This window comes from Stylophora pistillata, chromosome 13, assembly GCF_964205215.1.
Source record: "Stylophora pistillata chromosome 13, jaStyPist1.2, whole genome shotgun sequence".
Classification (NCBI taxonomy): Eukaryota; Metazoa; Cnidaria; class Anthozoa; order Scleractinia; family Pocilloporidae; genus Stylophora; species Stylophora pistillata.
Genome location: NC_142531.1, coordinates 25,574,630 through 25,600,362, shown reverse-complemented (window position 1 = coordinate 25,600,362; position 25,733 = coordinate 25,574,630). Strand labels below are relative to the sequence as shown.

The following is a 25,733-nucleotide window of genomic DNA, read 5'->3' as shown; positions in this document are numbered from 1 at the left end:
TCCCGATCCACTGAAGGCAAATCTTAGACCAGCGCAAGTAAGTTGAGCACATGCTCCTAAGAGGAAAGCACCGAAAGAAAGAGAAAATTCAACGTCAAAGAAACAGAAATTATTCAATGACAACTGCACGAACATCAATTACATAAACTACATGAACTGGCATTTAATAGAAACACAACCAGTATTTAGCGCAATATACCACAATCGGCCGCTCGTATCTTACAAAAGAGGGCGATCGCTCAAAGACATACTCGTGAGGGCCAAACTTTGAACAGGCTATTCTAAACACTCGCTAGGGAGTCGTGTAGGCCTGTCAACCCCCTTTTTACATTGTATGCATCAGAATTTTCTTGAAGAACTTTGGCAGCAAACCATTTTCCATGATCGATTGCCGGATCAAGGGTGTGATAATTCCCGCATCTCACACAGTCTGTACAAGATCTTCTCGTTTACCGCTTAATTTTAAGCCCATACATTTTAACCACCGTTTTAGCTGGTCTGCAGTGTATTCTTCCGGTTCTCTTTCAAATTTGGAGCCAGGAACGCTGTCCTCGTCGGTCAGAACTGTAAGGGAATAAGCGAACTACTCGCCATTTCCCTTGGAGCTCTCAAAGAAGTAGAGTTTGTTTGTCTGAGTCACGCGGGGGGTCTAAAATCTCATGACGTCATTAGTATAAAGCGCTATTGGTTGTTGGAACACCATTCTCCTATTTTAAACAAGTCTTCCAAATCAGCAATTGCATCCAGGTTGCCTTTAAGTTCGAAGGAAGTGATGAGTTTTGTATCATCTACATAACTCTGAGTGCTGCATTTCTGTGGGATCGATGGAAGATCGTTCGTATATATGCTAAATAGTAGTGGGCCTAAGATGCTTCCTTGAGGGACGTCGTTGATCACAGACAAAGGCTCAGATAGCATTGAATGGATTCGTACTACTTGTGTCCTGTTGCTTAGGTAACTATGAAACCATTGGAGAGCGTCACTGGAAATTCCAACATCTTGCAATTTTAAAATTAACGTGTCGTGATTGAAGCTATTGAAGGCTTTGCTCATATCTAATAGAACAACTGCCGTTAACTTCTTTTTGTCAATGGCGTTAAGAATTGTGTCAGTTGTTTCAATCACAGATGTTTTGCATGAATGCCATCTCTTGTTACCGCTTTGGCTCTTTGATAGGGTGTCATTCAATTGCAGATACGAGGTGAGCTGATTATGTACTACCTTTTCGCAAACCTTTGATAAGACTGGTATAAGTGAGATGGGTCTATTATTGTTTGCCTGTTCCTGGTCGCCCTCTTTTGGGATTGGTGTAACCACAGCTGTTTTCCATTTTGATGGAAAAACACAGTTTTGAAAGGATGCATTAACAATAGACGTTATTGGATGAACCATTGGATTAAGACAATCCTTGATGATACAAATCGGGATTTTGTCTATCCCTGGGGCCTTGTTTGAAGGCATCGCTGCTATTATACATTCTATTTGTTTATAATCAGTGGTATTCAGTGTGAACTGGTCAGAGAGAGCATATTGGAGAGAGCGTATGGATTAGGTTGCATTCATTAGCCAGGGACGTAATTTTGTCAGCAGTGCTCTGACCAACAGATAGGAAAAGCTGATTAAATTCGTCTGCAACAGCTTTGTCGCTCTTACTGTATGTTCGCTGAGATGTAGATTTACTGGAGATCCACCAGCGAATTGCTTTCCAGATATTATTGGTGTTATTTGGATTCCTCTGGGTTTGTTCGGCAACAAATTCATGTTCAGCAATTCTGATTTCCCTCTTTACTTCCTGTCTGAAATATCTGTAGGTAGTCCAAGATAGCGGATCATTTGTTTTCTTTGCTTTCTTACGCCAATCATCCCTGATCTTCATCAATCCGCGGATGTTGTCTGTTACGTATGGATTTGGTTTACAGCGTGCTTTAAAGGTTTTAACTGGAGCATGGCGGTCGAGTATCTCAGTAAATAGCGAATCAAGTGCATAAAGTTTGTGCTCGACATCGTCGAAAACATCAACTTTGTACCATGGTGCCAGTGATATGTCATTGCTGAAATCAACAGGACTGTAGTGTTTAAAACTTCTGGTTGTAATATAGATGGGTTTGGAGCGCACCTTCTTCAATTTTAAGGTGACATAAACCAAGTCATGGTCTCTAATAGAGCTTTCCATAACTGTGGCTGTTTGAACTTGTCTTGTGTCCGATGCAAGGAAAACATCTAGAATTGATTTCAAAGTCTCTGTAACTCGTGTTGGCGTGTTGATCAATATTGACAAGTTATAGGAATGGCAGAAATTAACAAGGGCATTAGCTCCAGGATCGTTGCTATTCTCAAGTCTGCAGTTCAAATCTCCCAATAGATAAATTGGAACATTGAACGGCGAGCCATAAATAAAGTTCTCTGTGAGATCTGAATCGAAACAAGATAACGATGTGTCCGGTGGTCTATAGGTTGTACAGACAATGAAAGACTTCATGTTCCTGACGAGGACTTTTAGCCACAGTTGGTGAAAGCCAGAGGCCGTGATAAGAGATATATCACTCAAGTACTCCGTCCTGTAATTTCGTGAGACATAAGCACCAACTCCACCGCCAATCTGCACCTGTCGGTCGATATGGTAGATAACATAGCCAGGAATTTCTATTTCCAAATCTGTAACTGAACTGTTGAGCCATGTTTCGGATACGGTAAATATGTCAAACTTATTTTCCAGTACCGCTTCCTTTACAAGAACGAAATGCTCACGGCATTTAAGCGAGCGAACGTTAAGATGTGCAACCTTCACATTGCCATTTGACATTTTAGACTTGTTTCTAATAGAGCTGTTTGCTGGTCCAGGGGTAAGTTCAACATCCTGTAACAGTTGTATAACAGGGCTAAAAGTCGAGGTTGAATTGGCATAATAGGCTGTAGTAACGTTTGCTCGTTTCACTCTAATAGTGACATGCATGTGTGCCCGCCATTTTGTACAGAGTCTCAAATCCCAGTTTGCCACTTTAACCGACGTAGAGTGTGGGAAACGTAGACCAAAGTACTCATTGGTAAAAGATTAGTCTAGTTTATCTTTCCTCAAGGTATGAACAAGACACAAGAGGAGTACAAGTCCAATAACTTGGGAGCTCAGAATCACACATCCGCCCTCCATTATGATACAATTACAGTGATGTCATCATGATTTAAATCTTGTAGTAAACTCGGTTCACTTTGCACTGGCTCGCCTCATCCAATCCCTGCATGCGCCATATCTACAACACTAACAAGAGACCTCTCGAGTCTGGCGGCCTGATCCCTTAAATTCTGTTTGGTCAGAGCCAAATTACCATATCCCTTCTCTATCCACTGAGCTTGCATCGCTTGCATATAACCCATCTTTCTCCCACTTTCCAACCGTGGTGGGTTGTCCGACTTCACCAATTCCAAGGCAGTCTTTTTGCACTCCATCAAATCGCTGTTCATCTGTTCACTCTACTGCAACCTTCCATTTGCCTGGTGTTGTAGTCATCCTTCTGCCATAATAAAACAACTCACAAATCCAACAAAATTGAATGTAGCTAACAATTCCCATCCAGAGACACCTCACAGTCTCGCAAAACAGCTCAACACACAGCAAAGTATCCTAATCACTTCTCACAATATGCTTTGGCGCTCTGAACTTGGGTTGCTTTCGAAAGGAGCTGACTTTAACAGATAACCTTAAAGCACGTCCACACTACTTGTCACCATTATTATTATGGCAGTACATACACATCTGGGTGCCAATCCTACTCACTCAGGCTAGGTGTTGACGGTTGTAATGTTCAGGAGTTTGCTTATACAGTTTGCTTACAGCTCGCTTAGTTTGTTCGATTTCCTAGATTTTCTGACATCCCGTTCTCACTTTACAGTGCATAATAAATACTCGAGTCTATGTCTCCTGGGGCCTTGGGCGTGGACTTGGAGGCCTGGACACTACAACTGTGGCCAGCCTCAAGTCTTATTTACATACTAAAATTACATGAAATTGCTAATCTACTTTAAAAGGAAAAAGTCACAAAATTAATAATTTAAATAAATAATGTATCATAAAAACCTGTATGAGTCTTTAAGTAGCTCTTTGGCGGGCATGTGCGAGAGTTCTAAGCTAACTAAGAAGCTTAAAGGTTCTAGCGATGTTCAGACTGGCGCTGAGGACAGCTTTCTGCAACTGACGAAGGACTTCTCTCCCTCTCTTTGCACCTAACAATTCTCTAACAGTCCTTCCAACATTCTTAGAGTATCCCCCTGAGACATCTACAATTTTGTTGACTTGACGTATCTCGATTCCAGGGTATTGCTGTTTAAGCTCCCAGTGTAGAGCAGCATACTTTTACTATTATTACTGTTACTATTACTATTATAGTTCGAAACAGAGATATGAGTTGGCCAGAAGAAATGTCCTCCCTAGCGAACAACAGGAGTCTCAGGGAGAAACTCAATTTAGGTAAGTATTAACATGCAGTTGAAAATAGTCTCAAAAAGATCAATGTTACATTTAAGAGGTTTCTTAAGTTTTCAATTTTTTGACAAATGGTTGTCAATATTGGAATAGTTGACTTTAGCCAGAAAGAGTTTTTACAGATGTTGTAAATAAACTGTGAGAAGGTGGCATTATAGGTGTTGGCATTATGATACATGTTGTGAATTTTGGTTGATTTCCTGCCACCATGAACAGCAGTGGGTGTTTTTATTTGGGCTGTGTACGTTGTGAAGGAGCAGCTTTGGTGAGCACTAAATCTGTTTTGACATTTATCCCGTTAGAACCCACAGAAAAAGGAGCCACAGGCCTCAGTAACTTGGGCAACACATGCTTTATGAACTCTGCACTGCAGTGTCTCAGTAATACCCAGCCCCTGACACAGTACTTCACTACTAAGTGCCACTTATATGAACTAAATAGGTATGTACCTTCCTAAAGAACCCAAGAAAACAATTTTAACCCCATATGTTAGCTTTTCTCACAAGAGACAAACCTTTAGGCAGGAGGGTGTTAACTTGACACAACAATGTATATTTACCTTAACTTGTGCACAGGGAAGTGTCTGGTGGTAATTGGTAATGAATGAATGAATGAAAAACTTTATTTAAGTGTCTATGTTTTTAGCTATAAGCTAATGGGGGACACAAAAAATTTAAAAGTCAAATACATTTACATATGTAGATGATAGTTATTTACAGTAGATAATTAAAAAGATTATTAAGTTTTTTAGTTAAGTTTTAAATTTCAACGAGAGTTGAAAGGTCGACTTTTTATTATGTTCTTCTTGAACGAATTTAGAGTTTCTATCGTTCTTAGGTGTCTTGGTAACTTCAACCAGATGAGAGGTCCCATATATTTAATAGAATTCCTACCAAATCTTACAGTTTTGAATCTTGGCAGTTCGAAGTCACTGTTCCGTAAATTATATCGAGTGTTCTTTATATTAAATAAGTCAGAAATATTCTCAGGTATGAGACTGTGCTTAACTTTAAACATCAAAGTGGCAATGTCTTGTAGGCGCGGATTGTTCAACGTCGGTAGTTTGGCGCGACTTAGCAGTTCTTGATAGGACGCTGATCTAGTTTTGTACACTGCCCTACACATCTTGACATATGAAGATTCAATTGAACAGAAATTCTGCGGTTTGGATAAATTTTCATTGTGAAAAATTATTCAAAACCACATTGGATCATCTCTTTTTTTGTGTCTTGATTTTGACAATCTTATCTTATTTCAAATTGTGTTTTATAGGACCAACCCTCTTGGTATGAAAGGGCACATTGCACGTCGGTATGGAGACCTTACTCAAGATTTGTGGAGTGGCAGCTCTCGCAGCCTAGCCCCACTAAAACTCAGGGTAAGTGTATTCATCCCAATATTTGAACTATTTATGTTAGATATTTTCTGTTACTTTATTAACTGAGTTTCAAATTGATAGTAATTTGACCAATGTTATTTGTCTCTTAGTGGACAATAGGAAGGTATGCTCCAAGATTTAATGGATTTCAGCAACATGACTCCCAGGTCAGAGGAGAGGCATTTTGTAAAATTAATATAGAATAGTAATTTTATCAGACATTCTATGATTTGCAATGATATTTTAGACACTGATCACTAAAAAGAGTGTAATTGCAGTAGCCCTTTTAACTGCCCTTTTACATCCAAAAAAAATATGGGCCAAATCACTGAATTTTGCCAAGAAGTTCTACAGCAAACAAGGATGCTAAATCTACCATTGATTTTCCACCCCCTTGCCTCTACTACACTTCTACTCTTAGCTGCTTGTGTCATGAAATTATTTTCTCTGAAATTCATACAGTAACTGTTTTAATGATTCACCTACATGTAGCAGTGTTGATTTTATACAATGTTGGTTGGAGAAATGTGATTTTATCAAGTCTTGTATTCTGATACCTATTATTTACTTTTCTTTGAAAGGAATTCTTGTCATTCCTCTTGGATGGTTTACATGAGGACTTGAACAGGTGTGTTCTACCTTCTTAGCTAAAATGAACCTTTTTCTGGACAAGATTGTGTAACATGTTTTTTTTTTCTTGGACAGTCGTGACATGTCTCTAGGAAGACTGAATAGTGATGTTTTTGTTTTCCCTAGAGTTCAGCTCAAACCATATGTTGAACTTAAGGACAGTGATGGCCGACCAGATGAAGAAGTAGCGCATGAGGTATCTGTAGAATGGATTTTTTTTTATAAAGCTAACAATCTTTTTTTTTAATACTAAAATTAATAGGCCATCCATGCCATTGTATACAAGAAAGGTTCAAGGAACAAGGAAGTACCAAACAAGTAAAAGATTGTCCTTCTTATGACTCTGTATCTTCAAGTGGCACTGGCAACAAGAGGGCCTCTATGGTACTCAGAGGGGACAAATTTTATGATTGTAATGGGGTCATTCATTTTGTTTAGACAAACTAATGTAACAGTATGAGGATGAGTTTTTCTTTTTTGTTTTAAAGAACAAAATTAATCCCATTGTGTTAAAATGTGCTTACATACAGAATATTGATTTTTGATTTGTTATTTTTTCAGGCCTGGGATAATCATCTAAAGAGGAATCAGTCAGTTGTAGTGGACCTGTTTCAAGGCCAAGTAAAATTTCAACCTTTTCTCTCCTTTTTTTTTTTTTTGCCTACAGAACTGCTATGCTTGCTGCCTCAAAATGTGATTTTAAACTCTCTCTTAATTTGAAATGTATTGGTTTTGCATTGAATCAGTTATTATGAGTGTCACATAAGTGATTGTCAGTGGTTAATTTTCAGCTCAAGTCTCAAGTCAGGTGTTTGGAGTGTGGCTATGTCAGTGTTAGGTTTGACCCATTCACATTCCTCTCCTTGCCTCTCCCTATGGACAACTCTATATATGTTGAAGTTATTGGTAAGTTTGTTTGTAACTCACAAGTTGGCTGTCACAGGTGCTGCAGCCAAGGCTGCCATGCTAACTGGTGAGCTTGGCAGCCAGCTCTTTTCTCCTAGCTTTTCTGCTTGTGCTGCAACATAATCTTATGAAATTTCAGTTTGGGCAAGGGAAAGTCATAGGAAATAATTCACACTTCTCTGAGAGAAGAAGAGCAAGAATTGCTTTGAGGGACTGATGGATTGCACGTTTTCTTGAGTTAACTTGACTTTTGATCCTTGGTTGAGGAAAACACACACACACACACACAAAAAAAGGAAGGGTTATGGAAACTCACAGAATTTTATAAGCTTGGAGGGGTACAAACCCTCTATTTCCAGTTGTGGCAACCCTTCTAACATGGTACTGCAACGGATGCTGAGCAGTAGCTGACTCATTCTTTGGTTGAATTTCTATTGTGTATAGTTGTTCAACTGGAGGGGAAAACCCCCAAAAAGTACGGATTGCTGTTGAATAATGATGACAGATACAAGGATGTGAAAAGAGAGCTGTCAAAATACTGTGGGCTGATTTGCTCTAAACTTCTCCTGGTTGAGATCTTTGGGGCATCTGTCAAGGTAGGTAGCATGAAACACTGTTTTGATTATTTTCCAGTTGATCCAGAAATTGCGGGTTTTTGTATTCTGTTAGTTTGCTTGTCTGTGAGTAGACCCAAGCTTCTCTTGGCAGATTCCTTCATCAATTCAAATCCACAAATTATGATGAAAATACACTTAGCTCCTTTTTCTTTTTGAGAAACCTGGCCCTAGTAAACCCTTTTTAAAAAATACACAGCCTTCCCCTAGGAGGGCTTCATGAATTTAACTTATGTCAAGATCTCACTCTTCTTTTACCCAAGACATCTAAAACTCAGAAAGTTAAAGATTTCAGAACTCCGTTGCAGCTGGCTCCTTATTTGTTTGAGTTTTGGCTGAAACCGCCATTGAACTGAGAAGAGTCTATACTTTTGTAGATGCAGTAAGTCAGAGTAGATTCAGGTTTAGGTTCCAGATAACAGTGAAGTTCTCCTGCTCAACAGAGTCTTCCATCAGATGTACAGAAGATTCGTACAGCGTTAGCTGGGATACTCTATGCTTATGAGATCCCACTTCCAACAATCACTTGTGAAAATGATTGTGGTGGACCCAATTCTACAGAGGAGGACAAGGTTGTATGTAATTCACCTACTGTAGCATCTGAGGAGCAGCAATTTTGTGTTACGAATCATGATACAAACTGCCAAAGAGATGGAACTGTTTTCAGCACTGTTTCAAACAATGAAGGAGTTGAGAGGAAGGGAAGCAAATCTTCTGGAACAAACTCTGAAAACAGCTCGGAGGACAGTGAAACCCGGCTTCGAGTCAAAGAAGATTGGTTTGCAGATGGAAAAAAGAACAAAAAGAAAGTTTCTTCTAGTCCAATCAAGAGATTAAGTCCAAAACTGCGGAAAAAAATAAGCCCCAAGTTTGGGGCAGGATTTAGTTTGACTACAACGTTAAGGAAGTCTTCTTCATCTTCATCCTCAACAGAATTAGCTGAAGGGCATTTTAATACAAATTCTGATTCAGGCATCAGTTTAAGTGTGGAAAATTCTCCAAATCACCAAACTGTTTCTTCGCCTGGAAATGTTAATGCTGCTTCTGGACATTCTAGTGTTTCATCAACACCTGCAACAGGACCTGCACCATATTTGGGTTACTGTTTTAGCGGATTTGTTGTTGCAATGCACAGGAAAACAGTACGTTATTCGTTGTTTAGTTTGTCATTACTGAATCATTGCTGATCAGCATTTGTAGTTTTCTCTTAACATTTAATCACATTTGATACAATTTGCAAGGTTGTGAAGATGTTCTGCTTCCATTTTTCACAAATTCAATGTTGACAAAACGTTTCGCAGTGATGTACATGTACCTGAAAGTGCTCTGTCCCTGTGTTCAGGGCCACAAATTAGAACGACTCACGTTGCTATTCACTCAGCAGAAAGGCAGCAGTCAAGAGCGGAGTAGTAAAAGATTGATATTGTAGCACAAAATGATACATGCACTCAATCCGCTCACTCACTTTTTCTTTGTGTAGATTCGTTTAGATGCATATTTCCTTTCACCACAAAAGAATCGTCCTGGTTTGTTTGGAATCCCTATCGTTATACCATGCTCCTCTAAAACGAGGCAGTGTGAGTTGTATGAGGGAGTCTGGACTCAAGTGGCCAGGCTGCTCAGCCCACCAGCACCTGGAGATACAAACTGTAAGGATGGGTAAGTTGGTGTTTACTTCTGATCCAACAAGGTGTTGTATCTAAAGAAAGAAAGCCAATTTGATGTTTTCATCTGTATATAGCGATGCAGGGGACTATCCGTTTGAACTGCGGGCAGTTCAGAAGGACGGCCTTATGTGTGCTTGGTGTCCGTGGTACAGGTGAGCAGTCTTACTTTATTGTACCACCACATGATGTTTTTCTGCCGCTTTAGGTAATTCGTCAGATAAAAAAAATTGTCGAACATTTTTTTCAAACCTTACTTAAGTGTTCCCTATGAATGTCTGTTTCGAAAAATGCAATGGAAAAGATAGGTCATCGTGCTTGTTTTAAGAAATATGGTGAGCCAAACTTACCCCAATTATGCCTGCTTACACTAATCACGTGCGTCATTTCATCGGTTCACGGTATATTTTATATATTGTAAGAAATATACAACTTTTTTTAGAGACATGTTTCGGCATGCTTATGCCATCTTCAATCAATGAGTAACTGAACGTGAGTAATTATATAACAGACAAGTAGATGAATAAAATATTGACATCATACTGTAAATATTTTATTCATGTACTTGTCCGTTATATAATTACTCACGTTCAGTTACTCATTGATTGAAGACGGCATAAGCATGCCGAAACATGTCTCTAAAAAAAGTTGTATATTCTTACAATATTTATCCTACTTGCTACTACTACGACCTTGTGGAAATATTTTATATACTTGATAGGTAGAAAGTCTCAAGCAAATGGAACAATGCGATATACAGTTGTGGTAAAATCACACAATTTCAAACGCCATCGACTCAAAACGTTCCTCGAGTCGTTACCTTCAAGGAAAAAATTTCATTCTCAAGTAACAGGCATACCTTGTTCTTGGAATGCGCGCGCTTATTCACCTGATTATTTGATTTTTATGCGTAGTACAAGATGCGCCGTCCAATACTGAAGGATCTTCTTTATGTGTATGGGGAGCAAGAAAGGCGGTGAGGAAAGTCCAAGTCTTCCACCGCTTTACACTCCAAACAAATTTGTGAAAGAGTAGGCAGTGTACAGCATAGATTTCACAGTTTGCGATTCGTGCGATATCGGTTTTCAAGTTCACTTTAACGCGAAATTCATGAGTCGAATAATGAATTTCCTTGAATCGCATACTTGAATAAAAATGGGAAAAGAAAAGAGAGAACAGCATTATTTATAATTTGAATATATCAACAAAGTTGAAATGGTAAATTGGCCACCATTATGATTATAAAAGCTGACGTTTCGACCGTTAGCCTTTCGTCGGAGCGAATAGAGGAATTGTAGGTTGTGTGTGCTTTTAAAGGCAGAAAATGGAGCAACGTTATTGGTGGGACGGCTTTCCGTACTGCCTAAGTGTAAGGAAAGACCGCAGATTGCCATATGTTGCTTAGAATGATTTGGTAATTACCCAATCTGCGGTCTTTCCTTACACTTAGGTAGCACGGAAAGTCGTAAAACTCTTGAACCAAAGCTCATCTTTCAAACCGGCAGTCTAAATCCCACAGGTATCAACGAACGCTTTTCATTCCACTAATTTATTCTTGTTTTTCTCGTTGCCATGTTCCCACCAATAACGTAGCTCCATTTTCTGCCTTTGATGATGATGAACTTTATTCATGTGTCAATTATAAAATAGCAGTAATAAAACCACTAAGTAAGGACACAACGAGATAATTTAAATAAAATAATGAATAACTAAGTATTAATATACGATTAAATAGCATAAAATATACGAATAAATAGCATAAAATTTGTGGTCAGCAGAATTAGGCTAGGGGACCTTAAGACGCGGGGGGGTGGGGGGGGGAGGAATAGTCTGAGCCTAACTAAGATATAACTAAGAATCATGCACTGCAAAGACGTGGGGGGGGGGGGGAGATGAATTGTCTGAGCCTAATTAAGATATAACTAAGAATCATGCACTGCAAACCAAGCAGCCCACACAGCCACCATCGTCCATTAACATTTTCAAATCCATTCCTCTAACTGCCCTCTTAAAACCCTCTAGTGAATTCAACGTCCTAATACGGGAAGGTAGCTTAGCCCATAGCACAGGTCCTAAATACCTAAGGGAATGCCTGCCATAATTAATAGAGTTAAATCTTGGAATTTAAAAGCAGACACAACCCACAATTCCACTATTCGCTCCGACGAAGGGCTAACGCTCGAAACGTCAGCTTTTATAATCGTAACGGTGGCCAATTTACCATTTCAACTTTGTTGATACATTCAAATTATTTCGTTACCCCCACCGACGCAGCCCCAAACAGTTTCTTTAGAAACTATCAGCCTTTTTAGCATTATTTATAGTTGTCATGTATTCGTAGATGCGAAACAATATCACTTAGTCTCGTTTTCAACTCGCAATTCCACGCTGAATAACCCGCTTTGTTAGCCAATCAGAATGCGAGATGTTATTCGATGATGTGATTCTTTACTGAACTACTTTCAATATCGTTCATTGAGCTTACTTTATTCGGGTGTTTAGAATCCAGACATACTTCTTTCCATCCTGCCAACTATGCCACAATGTACGTCAATACATAGTCAGCTCGTCAAGTAGCTAGCCTGCTACTCTACTATAACAAGTAAATGACATTTAATTAATGTATGTTGATACAATATTCTGTCTTTGCTGACGGTGTAGGTTCTGCCATGGCTGTGTCATTAAATGCAGTGAGCAGGAGTTTGGCAATAGCAGTTCATACATAGCTATAGAGTGGGATCCAACCACACTGCATCTTAGGTACCAGAGCTCACAGGAAAAGGTGTCAAAAGAACACGAGAGTGTGGAGAGAAGCAGGAAACTGCAGACAGAACCTATTGACTTGTATGAATGTTTCAGAGCATTTACTAAAGAAGAAGAGTTAGGGGAAGATGAGCTGTGGTATGTACATGTCTGTGAAATTTTGACAAAGAGAAATTGTCTCAACTATAATAACAAAGAGCTATTTTGCTTCAAGGATTCTTGGGCTGAAAGCAACAAAGTTTAATAATCTGTGTGTGTGTGTTGAGTAAATTTACCAGGGCTTGTCTTTGGGGGGGGGGGGACTGGAAGTAAGTATCTCGACTGAACAACACCCCCATCACGGATGACCAATTTAAAACATTTGACTAACCAACAGCTCTCCGCTTGACTTTACTGAGGACTTCTGATCAGTTTGTCAAAATTCTAGTCACTTTCACTAGTTACTCTTACCAATAAAGCACGCGACAGTATGGGCTATCATCTTCCTTCACATATTTCCTTTCGCATCCCTTTCTATGGAAACCACTTCTTTAAAACTCTGTCTAAACCATTCCACCCAGGTATTGCAACAAATGTAAGAAACACAGACTAGCGGTGAAGAAACTTGATATCTGGAGTCTCCCACCAATTTTGGTAAGAATTTAGTTGTGCTATGGTTATTTTGTGTAGCAGTCCAAACTGGTAACTCAAATGACAAAAGATCTCTACGTGGTGCTTGAGTGTGTTTTTTTTCTTTTTTTCTGAGAAGGGATCTTCTTTCTATTAATGTCCTAGACGTTGTTGAAGTTGCTGATCCTAGCCGTCTGCATCTTTTAACTACTGTCCACTTATGTTGTCTGATTTGGTTCTTTAGATTATCCACTTGAAGCGGTTTCAGTTTGTGAATGGGCACTGGGTTAAGTCTAATAAAGTTGTACAGTTTCCCATGGAAGGGTTTGACCCTTCAGCCTTCTTGGCCAAGCGATTTGTTCGCCCAAACAGCGCAGGGAACTCAGAGACAGGAGTCACTACAGTGAATGTCAAGAGCAGCGAGGATCCTGAACCCGAGGAGGAGCCTGGAGACAAGAAAGAGGAAGCGTCCTGCAAGGGTAGCGAGGTGAGGCTATTTTGTAGGGTTGTGTACATGGTGGTTCTGAAGTCAGTGTCACAGTGTTGGTCACATAACTTGTTTTATTATCCAATTATGCTTCGTAGAGTACAAATAACGCACGAGAAGAGTACAAATATCACGTGATATTTGTACACCAGAAATATCCACGAAATTCGCCGCACTGAAATAACAATTTGGCGTGTTGGATAATAAATCTCTTATTAGACGTTTTGTTGTGTAGTATCGCTGAGTATTTTTACGAGTTGTGCCATATTGTGCCCGCAGGGCGAGTCAAAATACGGCACAACTCTTAAAAATACTCAGCGATACTACACAAAAAAACCTCTAATAAGATATATTTATTAATACGGTATATTTTAAAATGATTTGGATATATTAACAAAGTTGAAATGGTAAACTGGCCACCGTAACGATTACAAAAGCTGACGTTTCAAGCGTTAGCCCTTCGTCGGAGGACTAACGCTCGAAACGTCAGCTTTTGTAATCGTTACGGTGGCCAATTTACCATTTCAACTTTGTTGATATATCCAAATTATTTCGTTGCTCCCACCGACGCAGCCCCAAACAGTTTCTTTCGAAACTATCAGCCTTTATTCATTTATATTTTAAAATGACCTCAGAAGTGATACCCTATTTTTCACTGAACATCTATCAACTTGTACAAACAACTTTAAGAAGGGGACAAGAGGATAGTATTTATTTTATCGATTCATTGCCGTTGTAGTGAAATTTTTTATAGTGTCTCAGTCAATTTTGCATGTGGTTGTGAGGGTTACACATGGTTCATGGCTGCTTACACTTTGAAGAGGCTTTGAACTCTTTCTGTAGAATCTTACCCAGAATTCGTACTTCAATATTCTTCAAGTCGTACACAGTAGTTTCTTTTAAAAGTGACACCAACAGAACTGAGGTTTACTACATGAAATATATCCTAACAGGAGTCGTCTTCCCAGAGCTCATCTGGGGAACTGAGTTCCAGTCAGGTTGAACTAAACCAGACTAGCAAACCTCCCTCGCGCCAGTCCTCCTGTATAAGCCTCAACTCAGCCAAAGTCCACCCTGAAGTGATGCTGGAAATGAAGCCTGTTGGAGATGCCACCGGAAATGGAACGAACTCTGACGTCACGGAGCTAAATTCTGCAGACGAACGGAGAAGTGAAAGTGGTAGCATGGCGGCGCTAAGGAGTGAAGGTTCCCAGACAGAGACACCAACCTATTGTATATATGCAATGTCGGTATGTTTTCTTCAGTCTTGTATTTCCTAGGCTTTCCAGATACTGGTTGGGCGCTGTTAATAACGGAGCTACATAGCCACATGTTGAGATCGAATAACGGTTTTTAAATACCCGCAATAGAATCTGACCACATACAACATAAATGCATCGAGTGTACATCTCAAATATTTAATTAGGTTAAACGAGAAACGCCTTGAGAATGCGTTTGGTATGTTTCAAACGCGTCACATTAGTCTGGAACGTCGTGTCTCATTAACGTTTGCTTTGTATCCTCAGTGCCACACTGGAGTACTGGGAGGAGGACACTACATTTCGTACGCGCACAACCCAAATAACAGATGGTACTGCTACAACGACAGTAGCTGCAAGGTTAGTTGAGAGTATAAGTACGGAGGAAGAAAAGAAGAACAACTTTAAACTGAGAACAGAAGCTGTGATACAAAAAAAATGGCATAAACTTTGAGAATTTTTTCCATCTGCTTTCTTTTTCCTCCAAAGGTGGAAAGATAATCATGAGAATTTCAGACGTATGTAATGTAGTGAACGCGTATGAATCCAGAAAGAGCGGATTCCTTGTTTATACCGTGACCACTGAGATAGTTATCTGTTGTTCCAGGAATGTGACAGCACCAAGCTACAAAAAGACTCACCCTACATGCTGTTTTATCAGCAAGATGGCATGGACGAACGAGCATTTCTTCCTAACTTCAGTGGCCAAACACCAGATTCTGCAAGTGACGATGAGGAATACGAAAATGACGTGAAAAAACTTTGCATCTTGCAGTAAAATCCTAAAATATTCCACACAGGAACAAAACTAATTTAAATACAATTTTTGTATGGAAACTTTAATGGGATGAATACTTACGCAAATGTAAATTATCTAAAATGCTGTACATATATCAACATAGAAATTTTATTTTTAAATTCCCCCCTTTATCACAGAAATTAGGAAAGGAATAATATTAGTGAGTGTACCCGACCCATTATTTGTTTGTGTGCTTTAACTCCTTCAAGATTGTGTTCCAGTAATGAAATTGAAATAATTCTCAAAACTTAGCAGTGCAGCAAAATTGACAAGAGAAAGCAAGATTATTCATAGCTACGCTGTAAAGAAAGTTTTGGGGAATCTTGGCTTTGAGATTTTTTCTATCGAAAGTCATTAAACCAAAGTAATCCTAATAGCCCATCAAGATAATGGGAAATTTAATGAAAAGCCAATGATAATTCAAAGTATTAAATGGGCAAACTGCACGAAGAGCGGAAAATGCAAGTGACAAAGTCGTTTGCTCTAAGAATCACATTTCTTAAAAGACCGTTTTGGACATAGAAAGCTATTTTGTTTTCTTTTTTTGTTCATTTTTTGCGAAGTCTTAGTGACGTTATTATCTAGTTCACTACAGCCATTGTGTCACTTGAAAGACTGGAGAGATTTTAAAAGTTGTCCAAAGCAGTCGGGGGGACTTGTGTAATACAATTTATCTTGCACCAAGTACCAAAGCGTGGAAGTCGTTACTGTCATAATAAGCAGTCTGTGGCAGATGATATTTTCCCCTTTCCTTCTAATCTACCTCCATAGTTTTTTGTTACAATCCGTGTGACGTGTTTCCTGTTGATAATATTCATTAAACCTCTCGTCGTACGTTTGTACATCATTGTCAGAACCCTCTTGTTTCTGCATAGAAGCAAAAGTAATTAGAAATAGAGTACTCTTAAGACAATAAAACATTCTTTTGTAATTTTGCTGTTTGATTTCGTATACATACAATTTAGTTTCACAAAATTCTCCTACTTTCTAGCTCCACAGCATACTGCAAAGTGGGCTAAAATCCCATTTTGGGGGGAATCTTAAGAAATACAGAATGCTATGCTAGAACAATGACTTATGTGAGCATGGCTTTTCAGGTCCCAGGTTACATTGGTCACTTTTGCTCAGAGAGGAAACCATTTATTATATATGTTCTGTACTTACTGACTGATTGGGAGGGCTAGACAGGAAAATATTTGGTTCATGATGTACAGACCAAGCACAGCAATGCCCATGTCATCACTGAGAGCCACACTACCTTGTCTGGCCCGACTAACTCAGTCAACAAGCATTTTATCATATGACAACTTAGAGATGGAAATCCCCAAAAGATAAATATAAATATTAATTTACATAATCAAAATAATTTAATAATAGATATAAGAATAAATATTCTAAATGGGGGACATGTTAGATGGCCACACGAGGGAAAACCACTAAAAAGATTCTGTGAGTGTAGCAGGGTTAGATGGCTCTTTCCAAACACTAACCCTACACATGTCAGTTTTCACTATGGTTTTCTATAGGATAGCAATATATGGCAATCTGCAGTCTTTCCTTACACTTAGGTAGCATGGAAAGCCGTAAAAATCTTGAACAAAAGCTCATCTAAATCCCACAGGGATCAACGAACGCTTTTCATTCCACTAATTTATTCTTGTTGCCATGTTCCCACCAATAACGTAGCTCCATTTTCTGCCTTTAAAACCCTTTTTCTGCCTTTACAACCCACAATTCCTCTATTCGCTCCAATGAAGGGCTAACGCTCGAAACGTCAGCTTTTGTAATCGTTACGGTGGCCAATTTACCATTTCAACTTTGTTGATATATCCAAATTATTTCTATAGGATTGTGTGCCCTAGGGCTTACAGGTCATATGATATCACAATTATTTCCTTAACCCTACAGCCTAAAGGCTGTGACTTTAACAATTGCAAACAACACAACATATTGTACTCTCCACAAGCCAGTACCAATCGTGCTTGGGTCCTATAGGTATTATAAAAATCATTGGGACACCAGGGTCATTTCTAACCCAACTCAAGGGGGTATGTGAAATATTTAAAACCTCTTTCATGATGTGTACTATAATACATTACAAACCTGAACCAAATAACTAGGTAGACAACATCAGGCTTTCAAAGTTTATTTTTGACAAATCCACAGTTGACAATAAATCCTCTGCTGTTTCCATAGTTATACAAGAAAGACAAAAATATGAAACAGAAGTGATATGTACAAATCCTCCATCTTTGCTCTTCTAAAATATAATTCACTATTCACAGAAATTACAAGGGAACTTGCTGATTGCACTGGTGGCTTATATAACATGCAGATGAAGAGAATGATATTTAAATTATCTACTTCTTAGCATAAGTATTTGTTTCTTAGCTTTACCCTTTAGTAATTGTATACCCTTAAGTTACTCCAACATGGGAGCACCATATTAGAGATTGAATACTTCTAAGAAAAACGATGTTTTTTAAATATCAAAGTTATCTAACTCAATTTGTAATACTATCAAAATCTTTAAACTAAACTGAAAATTTAAATACTAGCTGGAAAAAGATGTGTTTTCAAATCGAACCTGTCATATGGCAAAGTAGTACTCTGGACTGCTGACAAAAAAATGCTTTGTTGTAATCACTTATCAATTTAGCAGCTACTTAAGAGATTTTACAATAATTTTTACAATCATGTAGCTGCTGCCAAAATTTATTTACAATTTGATTTATATAATAATTGACATAAAATGGTTTTCAAAGAGAAATTTACTAACATATAAAGCTGTGGTAGAAAGGAGTTAGCAAGATGCAAATCTACATAAATTGATTAATTTTTTTCATTATACTTGCATACTGAATAAATTAATTAAGTAAAAAGTTCCCTGCAGATAACATCAGGAAATTGAGTCAGTTTGCTAGACATAACGTCTCGTAGTCACGTTCGACGCACTAAAAACTACTATAAAACGAATACAAGAATTGTAAAAACGTGTAAAATGGTATATAAAAAGTCACTTGTAAAAATGTAGCGGAATTCCGCTACATTTTTACAAGTGACTTTTTATATACCATTTTACACGTTTTTACAATTCTTGTATTCGTTTTATAGTAGTTTTTAGTGCGTCGAACGTGACTACGAGACGTTATGTCTAGCAAACTGACTCAATTATCGAACACGTTCCTGGCCTCGGCCCACAAAATTTCATCACAACATCAGGAAAGCAATCAAGAAATTTGAAACAAAATGGTTCAATTGTATAAGAGCCTACAGAAGGTAAATCTACCAAACTCTGGATTGTAAAGATTTTAGTGAGCTTTTTGATATTGTTCCATGTGTTTGTGCATAACTTTCAAATGGTGATCGACTTTGATTGGGATTTGGGACAGGTTTCCTTGCAGGTCTGTGTATTGTTTTAGCTGATGGAGGTCTTTGAGCTGGAACCTAAGAAGCAAACAAGGAGGACACTTAAATTCAAGTGACACTTATATGATAGTTTAAAGAGCCAGTAGAGAGGGCGACAAGATCAGGTTCTTATTCATGGCAAAACTAACGAGGAAAAAGACTGGAAGACTAAAATTTCACACAAACTAAGTAATGAGAGCTAAAAATAGAAAACAAGCAAATAAAACAGAAAGTTACAAGTAACAACTCTAAACAATGCAATGGCAAATTTTATTCAGTTTCATTCTTACAACTTTTGCTTAGATTAATCTGATCCTTTTACTCACTGAATGTATGAACAAGATGGGACTATGTTATTGTCAAGTAAACCGGTAATTTAAGTTAAAATACATTTTACAAGATATGGTGTTCAATAGAAAAGCATGTTCTCAAGACAAGCATGTATGGTAGTAGGAGTTCAGAATACGGGGTCAGATTAGTTTAAACTTACCAAGCGAGCACTTGTAACTTGTAGAAGTTTGTCAGCACTATTACTGCGTGTGATGATGGTGTTCTTTGGCTTGACTTGTGCAGATATGGGCCTTGCACGTCCTGCTGGGTTTTGCCTTGGTGGGGACATAACCTGTAAAAAGGGATAAAATTTTCTGTGATTTGAGGGTATACAACACAATGAGTAAGAGAAAAAGAGGTAAAGAATTATAAGTAAAAGCTGACTGGACAACTAAACTGTGCTTACACTGTCATTTTCTAAGCTGTGCCTTCTCACCATACTCTTTCCAGCAGATGGTGATCTTTGGTGTTGTATCTTGGTAGTTCTTCCAAAAGCTACAGTCACTCCCTCACTCCTATGGACAGGTGATTTGACTGGTGAGCTGTGTATGGGTTGGTGTACCTGTGTCATGCTTGAAGTATGGGACGTGTAGTTTTCAACTTGTTTGAGAGGCTGAGACTCCCTTTCCTGTTGCCTTGCTTGCTCAGCAGCTTGTGCATGTTTCTGCTTCTGATCTTGGAGTAAAATCTCCCTTCTTTTTCTTCTGATGGTGGTTTTCTTCTGAATGATACTCTGCAAAAAATCAAGAGAGAGGCTTAAGTTTAAGATGTATCATGAAGTTACAAGAAAAAGTCTCAATTCAAAAGTTCAAAGCCATCAAACTAACTTAAAAGTCATTTTAAAAGCAATCCCAACTCAAAAGTAGACATCTCTATGACACCAAAGATGAAATTTAACTTAATACCAACCTCATAAAGTTTAACACGATACTCCTCCACGCTTAACTGAACATCGTCATTCAGGGCAGGAATCACATCATAGTCCATTGATGGTTCTTCTTCAGGATTGTGGAATCTTGCTACATATGGATGACTCAAAGCCTGCTCTGCTGTCAGTCGCTTCTCAGGGTTAAACTGAAGTAATTTTTTCAACAGATCAATTCCATCTGGTGGTGCATTTGGAAGGATTTCCTCAATACTTTTCTTAGGTTTACAGGCCATTCTGTCTAACACTGATGAACTATACTGTGACTTGATGCTGTCAATATCTGTGGTATACAGGAGAAAAGTCATGTTAATGGAAAATTGTATTGGCTAATCATTGTAAGAAAAAAAAATTAAAATAATTTTCCTCCTTAGCAAAGGAATTAAAACAAAGGGTGTAACATTAGTTAACACTCTGGTAACCAGCCCACTGCAATTCCAAACTGACACAGAAATGAGAAATTTTGCCAATAGCAACATTACCTTGTCTAGAAGGAGTGGGGATTATTGTCATAATTTTCTCTATTTGATCTAAAGTTGATGTTCCTGGAAATATTGGTTTTCCTGCAACCATAATAAAGTTATTAATAATTAACACATAACACAGGAAAGGTAAGGATGATTTCTTTTTTTCAGTTTGTGACATAACCACACCCAAATCCAATTAGGTAGTTGAGATACTCTTCTACTGAGTGGAAGAGAAGCTTTCAACTGGATTACTGGTATTTCATATACATTCTACTGACTGGGATCATTTGAATGCCAACCAAAAGCTTTTGGATTGGGAATGAAGAAAATATTACCAGCCTCCTGCCTCCTGCCTCCTGCCTCCTGCCCTCGGTTTCTATTTCATATGAGCAGAGAAGGCAGAGGAGGTTTGCCATGCCTCTTGTAAAGACAAATAGATTTGGAAATTCATTCATTGTTAAGAGTGCAAGGGAAGCATTTAAGTGATTTTTAAGAGTAGACATCTTTGTAATTTTATTATAGTTATTTATAGATCATTTCTTATTTCTTACTTGTTAAGAGATGCAATTCAGTTTTTTAACTGCAATGTTTTCTTAATAAATACAGTCAATCAATCAATCAATTCAGTTAAGAAAAAAATATTGAGAGGAGAGAGTTGGGCATTTATGAAGGTCTTCAAGTGACAAATTTGGAACTTACCTAGGAGCATCTCTCCCAAAATACATCCTAGAGACCACATATCTACGCCCTTTGTATACCTGAGGGGAAGAAATGATAAAATACATTAATTTTTATAATGAAATGAGTTAACACTGCTTGAGATAGGTTTAGTAACATGAAGTTGAAGCTCTTCAACTTGAAAAATTAAGCGATTCTCTTGCTTTACCTCGGTGATGCCAGCAGAATTTCAGGAGCTCTGTACCACCGTGTTGCCACATAATCTGTTAAACTAGGATCACCAGCTTCTTGCGTCATACTAGTTACTGATCTAGCTAGGCCAAAGTCACACATCTGCGACATGAAAATTACTCAATTACATGTAGCAAAATAAAATTACTATGAATGATTTCTACAATGGATATTTTTCATCTTTGCTCTTTTCGTTCCATAAGCCTGCTATCTACCGTTTTACAGCTAAATATTCTCTTTGTGTATCAATAAAATAACAACAGTACTATGTCTGCAAAACAGAATAAATGCACCAAAAGAACATGCTCTAACTGGAAAATAAATCAATAATGATGGCCTTGAAAAGAGGGTACAAATCTGAAATTATAATTTATTTCCACTATCATTTGATAGCAGGAAATCTTGCAATGTTTGAAAACAATTTATGACTTACCTTGACGAAACACTCTGAATCCAGAAGGACATTACTTGGCTGAAAGAAAATGGAGAATACCTTGTCAGCTTGGTTTTTGACTCAATCACCGAGACTTTCTAAACAAATCCTGAGATAATTTTAATCCCACCAACTTTCAGTCTGATTAATACAAATTAATGAAGAGAGTTTGGTGCTCCGTTAACAACCTCTTCCTAATCTCATTCCTGTTTGCTGGATAATGTTTAAGAAGAGGTTTAACTCTAATTTTCAGCAAACTTTCAGCATACCACTCAGCTGTGCAAGAACATTCACAAAAATTGTACATCATCAGAAAGATGTGCTATGAATTCTAATCAAACCTTCTGATCTCTGTGTATGACATTTCCGGAGTGTAGGTACATAACTGCCCTAGATATCTGCAGCACAAATAATCACAATATTACAAACCATATAGGCAATATAATGTTAATGAAAAGGGTTCTCTCAATTTATGTCACAGAAGGAATCAATTATCATTAGAAGGGAAAATAACACCACCATCCAAAACATTCTAAAGATGTTTAATGTACAACTTGCCAAAAGGGAGAGTACAATATAATCAGTAGCCCCTAAATTCTTAAGTGGAGCCACATTTGTCCAATAATTTCTTAAAAATGACTAATTCATGATAAATGTTGTCTACTGATGTTAAACAGCTCCTCAATACTGAGATCATCATTTCCAAATATATCAAGATTTTAAATTTAATCTTGAAAATGATGTGTAAAGTTTAATTAGTACAAAATATTTTTATCAAGAGATTGAAAGCACAAAAAATTTAAATTAGACTTCACAATGACAGTTTTTTTCTAATGACCTCAGAACAATACAGAAAACTCTTGAACAATATTGATCATGGGTGAGAAAAGCACATCATGCTCGGTGCCTTTTTTGACAATAAATTAAGTTAATTAAAAGCTTCTGGGAAAAGATTTTCTAAGATCTTTAGTTATTTGAGGCACTTGGATTAATGTGAGTGTTCCACTTTGAAAATAATTAGCATGATGGTTTTCAAAGAAATTTGGAGGTAAGTTAATAAAATCCAACTTTGACAAGTAAAGATTTTTGCTTGTTATTAGGAATAAAATGCATAAAAAGTCGATGACATAACATTATGACTCCTTGGTGTCTTCTTTTGGAGAAGTTACCAGAATGTTTTCCTGTACACTAATTTATTAAGTTGAAGTACCTCACCTGATACATAATATATCTTTTGTGTATATCTTTAAGAATGTTTCCTTTCTTTATTACATTGTGAAGATCAGTATCTGTGGTTAAAAAACAAAAGTTTAAAAAACACACTCATCTAATTCCTAATTTTGGTATAAATGTGTTAATTGTATTGATTGATAATATTTTCTGTATCCTTTCATAGTTATCAGTGATGTGCTGTAAAGCTTACAGGTGCTAACACTAGGATTTGACCACAAAGCTGTGAAATGGAGTGCAAGAACGAAAATTTGAAATGTTATAAGGATGTAAATAAAAAGTTACATATCATTTTTTTTTTTTTAAGAAAAGTCCACTGTACATGTGTTTTTCGTTAATGCACTGAAAGTCATCATAATACTTGAAGAAAATTTGCAATCAAAATCAAACTGCACCCAAGAGTTTGACACCTGAAAGAAAGTTCATAAAATTGTGTCGCCCTGCTCTCGATGTGGAGTACCCCTAAAACTTGAAGAAATTTATGTAATAATTACTGACTCAGAATAGATCTAGTCAATCAAACTTGTTCACTGAATTACTATCACAGCCATATGTTCTTGTACCATTTCCAAAGGATTGACTTAATTCAAACATCATGAGAATTATAAATATTAAACTTTCAAAGCACACTACTCAAGTTCCAGCCATAGGTATGAAAACACACCAAATTACATAATATTGAAAATGCCAGAAACCAGACAGTCCCACAAAATGCCATATTGTTAATTTGATTTGCTTCTTTATATGTCACGAATTCAAGAACGTGGTGAATTGCACATATTACCGTATGTTATCATTAACAACATGGCACGATGCTTTAAGGTTGTTGTACAAATTTCATTCCTTTATACATACAACGTTGTGTATTATTTTGGAGTAACTCATAGAATTGCCATTAGTTATTCGAATATCGGCTCTGAAACTAAAATACTCCACATTCTCAACTTAACTAAGAGAACTAGAACGTAAAAAATTACTCAATATAATCGAAGGAGGCCGAGCATGCAAATTACCAAAACACGATAGGAAAACAGACGCGATCCCATTTTAGCACAAACTAAACGAGTCGGCTATTGGCCCTACAAGAAATGTCTGTTTAAAGCAATATGTGCTGGAATATTCCACGGCTGGACTTAAAAAGAGATAAGAAAAAATGCCGATTTATTAAAAATGATGTTTTTATGCACATAAAATCATGGTTTCCACTAAGGCCTAAACTTTACTGAACAAATTCCGTGATTAAGATTCAAAACTCACAATTAATTCAAAAATTAACTTACCCATATATTCAAATACAAGGTAGATGTCTTTATCATTATCTGCTTTTATTACATTTAGCAGTTTTATGATGTTGTCGTGATCTCCAAATTCCTGGAATGAACACAGGACGCGGAAATCAACATTTGACGCAGAAAATGAAAGAGTACAGCGCTATTCAAATATAACTTCCTCTACGAAAACAAAATTTATAAGTTGTTGGAATTGACATACCTGAAGAAAACATATCTCACGAAAGGTTCTCTGAAATAAAAAGTAAAACACGATGATGAACAATAATTATAATTTAGTATTCTTTCGTACAGATCCAAATATTTCAGAGAAATAGCGTCCAAAGTACATAACGCGGCAAAATTAGTGTAGAACACATACCTGAGCGTCAGTTTGGTTTCTAAAAGCGTCAAAAATCTTTTTGACAGCAACGACTTCTCCCGTTCGTCGATCGATAGCTTTCCAGACAATTCCATAAGCCTAAAAACATTGTGAAACACGGTAAGAACGAACACGCCGGCAATTCTATTACTTGCGGTGAAACATGGCGCGCATTGCGCCAAATTACAACGACAAAAGCCAATAACTTACTCCTTTTCCCAAACGTTTTTTGATTTCGTATTTCTTCGTTATGTGCGTATCTATTTCAGCACTCATGATTCAAAAGTTCGTCACAGAGGACGGAAGAACCCACTACGAATTTCGACTAACTATAAGACAAAGCCGAGTTTGCATTGTGGTTTAAAACAGAACTCAATCGATTCTTTGTTCTGATTGGTTTTCGTAAATGGTTTATGCTAAATAGTTGCTATGGCACCATTGGAGACCGTGCTGATGTCATGTCATCTATTTTGGACCAATTTCATCGTCATGTAATTTGAAGTTTGCAGGACTGTAGACTATCCTGTTAGCCCCAATATTTCTCTTGCGAATGGCGTATAAAATGCCGAGTAAGACATTTAAATAGAGGTTTCCTTTTAGGTGAATGACGCAGTTTATAGGGAAAATGCGTAGATTCACATTAGCTTACCAGCCCGTGATAAACCCGACATAAAAAACTTGAGAATATTGATAAATCCTGAGGTCATGGGAAGTGTTCAGTGGAGCAAAACCAAATCATTTTTAAGTAATCTATTTTGTGATATCAGCTGTAATGAGGCTCACTAAATCTCGATT

At 37.6% G+C, this 25,733-nt stretch overlaps 2 protein-coding genes across 4 annotated transcripts in view; one reads left to right on the top strand and one right to left on the bottom strand.

The window, feature by feature from the left end:
• The window catches only part of LOC111326128 (ubiquitin carboxyl-terminal hydrolase 32), a 30,085-nt gene extending 13,568 nt beyond the window's left edge, over window positions 1-16,517 (top strand). For both annotated transcript variants that reach the window (XM_022930061.2, XM_088743989.1), the window contains exons 18-35: window positions 4,382-4,462; window positions 4,780-4,918; window positions 5,750-5,855; window positions 5,966-6,022; window positions 6,437-6,483; window positions 6,612-6,681; window positions 7,047-7,106; window positions 7,277-7,391; window positions 7,836-7,987; window positions 8,449-9,147; window positions 9,486-9,664; window positions 9,747-9,824; window positions 12,331-12,570; window positions 12,993-13,065; window positions 13,286-13,528; window positions 14,482-14,778; window positions 15,055-15,147; window positions 15,395-16,517. In XM_022930061.2, coding sequence (XP_022785796.2) covers window positions 4,382-4,462; window positions 4,780-4,918; window positions 5,750-5,855; window positions 5,966-6,022; window positions 6,437-6,483; window positions 6,612-6,681; window positions 7,047-7,106; window positions 7,277-7,391; window positions 7,836-7,987; window positions 8,449-9,147; window positions 9,486-9,664; window positions 9,747-9,824; window positions 12,331-12,570; window positions 12,993-13,065; window positions 13,286-13,528; window positions 14,482-14,778; window positions 15,055-15,147; window positions 15,395-15,565 — 2,900 coding nt within the window. In that variant the 3' untranslated portion in view covers window positions 15,566-16,517. The remainder of the gene's footprint in view (window positions 1-4,381; window positions 4,463-4,779; window positions 4,919-5,749; window positions 5,856-5,965; window positions 6,023-6,436; window positions 6,484-6,611; window positions 6,682-7,046; window positions 7,107-7,276; window positions 7,392-7,835; window positions 7,988-8,448; window positions 9,148-9,485; window positions 9,665-9,746; window positions 9,825-12,330; window positions 12,571-12,992; window positions 13,066-13,285; window positions 13,529-14,481; window positions 14,779-15,054; window positions 15,148-15,394) is intronic.
• Window positions 16,518-17,716: 1,199 nt separating this feature from the next.
• LOC111326161 (extracellular signal-regulated kinase 2) lies at window positions 17,717-25,479 on the bottom strand. Of its 2 annotated transcripts, XR_015994940.1 has the most exons (15): window positions 25,149-25,479; window positions 24,939-25,037; window positions 24,780-24,809; window positions 24,569-24,659; window positions 23,274-23,347; window positions 22,400-22,456; window positions 22,059-22,097; window positions 21,603-21,727; window positions 21,416-21,474; window positions 20,732-20,812; window positions 20,234-20,532; window positions 19,731-20,057; window positions 19,485-19,616; window positions 18,813-19,033; window positions 17,717-18,493 (listed from the first exon to the last, which is right to left on the bottom strand). XR_015994940.1 is itself a non-coding variant. In XM_022930099.2 (14 exons), exons 1-14 carry the CDS (start codon window positions 25,212-25,214, stop codon window positions 18,872-18,874), a joined length of 1,641 nt encoding a protein of 546 aa, XP_022785834.1. In that variant the 5' UTR covers window positions 25,215-25,479; the 3' UTR covers window positions 17,717-18,871. The 2 variants fall into 2 exon arrangements, 1 of the variants encoding a protein (XP_022785834.1); XM_022930099.2 differs by having other exon boundaries at window positions 17,717-19,033.
• Between the last annotated feature and the right edge of the window lie 254 nt (window positions 25,480-25,733).